We start from the raw sequence: 6,379 nt of genomic DNA, 5'->3' as shown, positions 1-6,379 counted from the left end.
AGAACTCTGTGAGGTTCATGATCTTGGCTGCCACTTCGTTTGCAAAAATACTGACAGAGTCTGGGATGTCCTCGAGGTTCATGGACTCGTCCACCACCCTGTTCATCAGCTTCTCTTTCAGCTCCGGGTGCTCATCGGTTTTCCTCTTGATCTCGCTGAGTCGCGGGGGCTTGTGTTTCCTCACAGTGGCCCCGCTGGCCTGGCTCTCTTTCTTCTTCTTCAAGGATCGGCAGGAGATGTTGGGGGTAACCAGAAACTCATTCCCTCTTTTCCATGCACAGAACCAGGGTTGTTTTCCATTGGAGTTGTCAAGGCAAATCGCTGCGATTTCCGTTGCCATGGAGACGATCGTCTCTGCTAATTCTTCTGCGAAGTCTGCAATGCAGTATATGTCTGGGTCTTTTTCTGGTAGCATGGATTGAGCAGGAAGCAGCAAATCATCCCCCAACAAAGACGGGCAAACTTGAAGTTCACTGTTCAGAGGCAAGGCACCATTGTACTTTTCTTGAGCATTTGCAATGATGCTGTCCTCAGTGTCCTGAGAGCTGATGCTGTACTTGCCAACTGTTGGTGTCATTTCTTCCTCTGGAGGGGCTCTGCATTCATTCTCATTATCACTGGGTGGTGCAGGAGGGTTTTTCATATCCTCCACCACCGATCCTTTCAGATATATTTCCTTGGGTGGTGTTTTAGCAGACATGCTGGTACTGCAGGATAATTCAGATTGCAGTGTGGGGATCTGGGAAAGACCTGACTGTGCTGGACCCTTGCTATCTTGCTTCGGATGTCCAGCATCTACAAGATCATTGATAACAGGACTGCTGATATGCAGGTTGCTAAGTGGATGGCAATTGGAGTATTCAGCGGCTTTTGTCCATGCTGGACAAATGGCTTGATCAGTTGGCTGGAAGTCTGGTTCGGTTTCCCTCCATCTGATGGTCTCCTTAGAAAGGACAGGGGGACATCCCCCAAGCTGTACAAGGTGGCTCATCTTCTCGAACATGAAGCGTATCACATTGAAGAGCAGCTGATTTACACTTTCCATTAAGGATTCCAGGGTTTCAGATGAGTCCCTGTCATCATTGGGGTCTATCATTTTATTTTTCTGGTGAATTTCATCAATGGAATGCTTCAGGATAACATTAGACAGGGTCTGTGCCAGTTCATTCCCAAGGGCATTTTCTGAGCACAAGGTCTGAGGCTTTGAAACAGCTTCTACGATCCTCCTATTCACTGACTCCATGAGGTCTCCAATGCTGCTGTAGGCGTTAGGTCTTGTTAAGACCAAGGCAACCTCCTTGAGCAAGGCCTCTGCAATGGCTTCATTCCCCAGCTCCATGCTCTTTTCTGCCACTAAACCACAAAGTGGGGGGATGGCTGCAGGGGCCTCAACTTCAGACAGGAAGCCACTGGAAGCCACCGGGCACTTCACCTCTCCTGTTTCTCCCAGGCCACAGACAGCAACAGCACTGGCCACCTGAGTCATGCCACATAAAGCAGACGGAAACGAGTATTCACTGAGGGAGGGATCCTTGAGTACTTGAGAGGCCTGAGTTTGTCCTGGCTCATCACCTCCCAGTGGATGGTGTGAAACCAGAGGTTCTTGCTCCATTTTGAATCTTTCTGTGGCTTGTGGACTGGAAATGGTCCCAATAACAGTGGCTGCACAAGCTAATGCTACTTCTAGAGGACTCTGGGGGCGTCTTCTGGAGTTCTCTCCAGAGGGGACACCTGAAGTTTCACTGGAGACTTCTGTCTCGGGCCACGAGGAGATGCCTGGCTCAGGGCCAGCATCACTGCCTTCTGGACTCTGGACAATGACGATTTTGGGGGGCTCGTTCCATGACTGAGGTACCACGATATCTTTTGTGGAAGAGCCACTGGGAAGCAGAGCACTTCCTACAGAAACACTGACTGCAGATTCCTGGGGGAGGGCAGGCTGAGACTTAGAGAGTCGAAGAAATGCATCTTGCATCACAGATTCCGCTAAATTCGTGGCATACTCGCCTGTTGTGGCTTCTCCATCTTGTAAGGGAAGAAGAGAGCTTGTGCGGTCTTCACGGTCTCCTGGGTCTAAATTGCTGTCACGCTCAGAGAAAGTCCCACATGCAGAAAGTCCATCCCTCTTAACCATCTTTGAGAAATAAGCATTGCCTGGACTACATAGCGCCTGTGAGTTTTCCTCTTGACTTTTACACTTTTCTGAAGAATAATCCTTTGTGGTTGACCGCTCATTCCCCACAGCTTCACCTTTCCACTTTGATATCTTGGCTGAAGGATCTAGACTCTGCAGACTTGTATATTCTGCCACTCTTCCCAGAGATCCTTCTGTTTTAACCAGTGGTGGATGATATTTGCTAACATACTTGTCTTCCAATGTATAAAGTAATTTTTCCTTGCTGTAATTCCATTCCTCCTTAGTGGCTTCCTTTGGCTTTTTATTTTCCAAGATACTGGTTGAGACATTTATATTTTCATAACCTGGTAAAGAGAAAATGATACTACTTATTTATTGTATTTAAGTAAAAATATTATTTTTTCACTTTTGATCATCTGCTTTTATTCTGTTTTTTTGCAATTCTGAGTCCTTTTTTTTTATTGGAGTACAGTTGATTTACATTGTTTTGTTGGTTTTAAGTATGCAGAAAAGTGAATCAATTATATATATATATATATATATATATAAACACACACCCAGTCATTTTTAGATTTTTTTCCCATGTAGGTCGTCACAAAGTATTGAATACAGTTCCCTGCACTATACAATAGGTTCTTATTAGTTATCTATTTTATATACAGTAGTATGTATATGGGGCTTCCCGGGTGGCTCAGCTGGTAGAGAATTCGCCTGCAATGCAGGAGACCCTGGTTCAATTCCTGAGTTGGGAAGTTCCCCTGGAGAAGGAAGAAGCCACCCACTCCAGCATTTTTGAGCCTCCCTGGTGACTCAGATGGTAAAGAACCCAACCACAATGCAGGAGACCTAGGTTCAATCCCTGGATTGGGAAGATCCTCTGGAGGAGGGCATGGAAACCTACTTCAGTGTTCTTCCCTAGAGAATCCCAAGGACAGAGGAGCCTGGTTGGCTACAGCTCATGGGTTTGCAAAGAGTTGGACACGACTGAGCGACTACGTCCAGCACAGCACACTGCGTATATGTCACTCCCAATCTCCCAGCCCGCCCCCCGCCCCCGACCATTTCCACCTGGTAATCATGAGTCTGTTTTCAACATCTGTGACTCTATTTCTGTTTTATAAATAAGTTCATTTGTACTATTTTTTTAGATAAAGAAGGACAAACAAAACCCAAAGTTAGTAGAAGGAAAGAAATCATAAAGATCAGAGCAGATATAAATGGAACAGAGACAAAAACAAACATACAAAGCCATAATTCGAGAAGTTACATGCACCATTACTTTTTAGATAGCAGGTTCACATGAGTCTAAAATAATCTTTATTTCCAAAAATGCCTTAAAGGATCAGTTATCTTTTTTTTCTGTTTTTTGAAAATAGTATTTTGAATATTTCTTCAAGAAATATGAATCTGCAAAAGCTTTTGAGTTTCATTGTGAACTGCCCTCAATAGAATGGCTTTCAGTGTGGAGTACAGATGCCAGTGCTAGAGTGGAAGAGGGCATCTGGGAGCTGAGGGCTGGTCACTGTGCTTTGGCGAGAAAGTAACCAAGACAACTGTGTCTTGCAGCTGCCCAGTGGATACAGAGGGAGAAGGCAGGATATGCAGGATATCGTGGGCCTTGTTGAGAGAGTTTCTCTCGTGCCCCAAGGACAGTGAGAACAGAATCTGGAGTATCCCTTCCTCTTTGGGGAAGAGTAACTCATTGTTCACTGAGCTCTATTAATGAGTCAAAAGAAAGAATTAATAAACACACGCTAAGCACTTTTCTGGAGAAGGCAATGGCAACCCACTCCAGTACTCTTGCCTGGAAAATCCCATGGGTGGAGGAGGCTGATGGGCTGCCGTCTATAGGGTCGCACAGAGTCGGACACGAATGAAGCGACTTAGCAGCAGCAGCAGCAAGAACTTTTCTGGGTTACTTGCTCCTGCCCTGGAGAAATAATCATGCTGGCTCAGTCATGTCCGAGTGACCCCATGGACTGCAGACTGTCAGGCTCCTCTGTCCATGGGATTTCCCAGGCAAGAATACTGGACTGGGTTGCCATTTCCTTCTCCAGGGGATCTTTCTAACCCAGGGATCTAACACGGGTCTCCTGTGGCTCCTGCATAGATAGGCAGATTCTTTACCAGTGAGCCACCTGGAAAGCCCAGAAATGTAATAAATATATATTTTAAATGGCTAAATATAATACATATAATAGTTCTGGAGACACTGTTATACTCCCAAATTATGGATAAGGAAACTGGAGCTCAGAAAGACTTAGATCACTGGCCCCAGCTTTCACAGCCTCAAAGAGGCAGCGCTCGGATTCAGGCCAATCTCACTCAGCCTCAGCTAACAGATGGCTTTAATGGAAATCTTAGGGAAATTAACTTTCCTCCAAGTGATAGTCTCCATCTCTTGGCAGGCAGGAAGATTTTGTTTTAAAACAGAGATTTCCTTCAGCATCCCTAAGGCATCTTTACGGAGAATGGGGCCATCTAACCATTAAATCTGTTAAAGTGCCTCCATCAGCATCCTCACTAGTGTTTTCTTATTCTCTCTCCCTCCTGAAACTTCTTACGTGAAGATTGTGATGCGTCAGCCAAACTGATGTGGCCTGAAACTTTTCTGAAATGTAACCGAGACATTTTTATAGGGTGACTAATTTCAGGATGCACATTCATTTTACAGGAAAGTTCTCACCGTTCCTATACTCTTCCACTTCACTTTCCTCCTCCAAGTGCTCGGATGCGGTGAGAAAGTCTTCTTCAATTGAAGACAAGGAGCAGTTCGTGTCATCCTCCACTTTCAAGATGTTTGTTTCAAGGTGGAGCTGCCGCTCCTGTACCAGTTCCAGACCAATCAAAAATTTGTTGATTTCAAAGATGATGCAGTTGGTACTGTTTGGTCTGTTCCCTCTTGCACACTGGACCAAGCAGACATCTGACATCCAAGGACACTGCAAGTAGAGAGAGAAAAAGGCATTTGTTAAAAACAACAACAACAAAAAAATACTACAGAGATTCTTGGGGGATGCTAGTGGTAAAGGATCCACCTGCCAATGCATGAGATGTAAGAGATGCGAGTTTGATCCCAGGGTCAGGAAGATCCCCTGGAGAAAGAAATGGCAACCCACTCCAGTGTTCTTGTCTGGAGAATCCCATGGACAGAGAAGCCTGGTGGGCTACAGTCTGTGGGGTCACAAAGAGTCTGACACAACAGCACACACACACACAAGAGAAAATATAAAATCCGACCTTTCTTCTATTAGTCTCTCCCATTAGAAGGAATGGTGACCTTTAAAATACTTGGAATATCTTCAGGGTGTATATTGATGAACTGCTTGAAAAAATTCAAATGGTGCTTTGGAACACAGGGTATATAGGAGAAAAGTTGACTAGTTGTATGGCATATTTTTGTTCTCTCCTGTCTAGGTGAAAATTTCACTAGGCAAAGTTTAGCAGGCACAGAAGACCTCATTCAAAGCTTTTAAAATAAGAGGAGGAGGCCAGAACTGAGTTGGATTACAACTCCACTGAAACAAAAAAAAGGCAATAGGGTTTTGAAGAGCTGGTACAGGAGGACTGAAGTCCATCTGTGTTTGCTTAGGAAAAGGAAACTTCTTGTATCTTCTTGGCTGGAGGTAGTTTTGTAAATTGGAGCAAAGTGCCTGCAGAAGTTAGGCTCCCATTCTTCCAAAGACATAGGGACACTAACTTCTTTGATGACATTTCCAGGAGATGGGTCCAAGGTCCTTGAGAAAGACATTTTTGGGTTGTACAGTGTCAAAAGGCTTTTAAAATGATTTATATCTCAATGGGGCAGAGAAGCAATTTATAAAAATAAGTTCTCTAAAATCAATATTCTAAGAAAAGGGAAGTTTGGGGCCTGGAGTTAGGAATAAGGCTGTCTAAAATTTAATAAAGCCTAGGGGAAAGTTAAGGCTGTCTTGGGTGCTCCTTTTGATTAAATGATTCTAAGTTCTCAGACCAATAGTTTTTCTGCCTTTCTGATGTTCAGTACAACCTCTCTGCTAGTATTTCACACAGATGGAAAGTGTTCTATCAACTATGGTTATATTTTATAATTTGTAGTGTTCATTTGAACAAGCAGCCAAAATGAGATGTAAAAAGATCCACTGAAAGTGATCAAATTCTCTCTAAAGGACAGGTTTATGGGGCCAGCAGTGAGGGAGACAGATCACTGGAGAGTGTCGCACGGAGACCTGCTGATTCTCCTCAGTTCCAAGGCTACAGACT

The 6,379-nt window shown here is 44.4% G+C and overlaps 1 protein-coding gene across 1 annotated transcript in view; it reads right to left on the bottom strand.

Moving 5' to 3' along the window:
- Positions 1-6,379, bottom strand: part of SPHKAP (SPHK1 interactor, AKAP domain containing) — a 192,025-nt gene that overhangs the window by 33,235 nt on the left and 152,411 nt on the right. The window contains exons 6-7 of the mRNA XM_010837102.1: positions 4,824-5,079; positions 2-2,481 (exon numbers count right to left, since the gene is read on the bottom strand). Of these exons, the coding sequence (XP_010835404.1) occupies positions 2-2,481; positions 4,824-5,079 (2,736 nt within the window). The remainder of the gene's footprint in view (position 1; positions 2,482-4,823; positions 5,080-6,379) is intronic.

This window comes from Bison bison, unplaced genomic scaffold (genome assembly GCF_000754665.1).
Source record: "Bison bison bison isolate TAMUID 2011002044 unplaced genomic scaffold, Bison_UMD1.0 scf7180017864068, whole genome shotgun sequence".
Taxonomy (NCBI): Eukaryota; Metazoa; Chordata; class Mammalia; order Artiodactyla; family Bovidae; genus Bison; species Bison bison.
The sequence above is the reverse complement of the archived record's forward strand: the minus strand, read 5'-3'. Positions and strand labels throughout refer to the sequence as shown.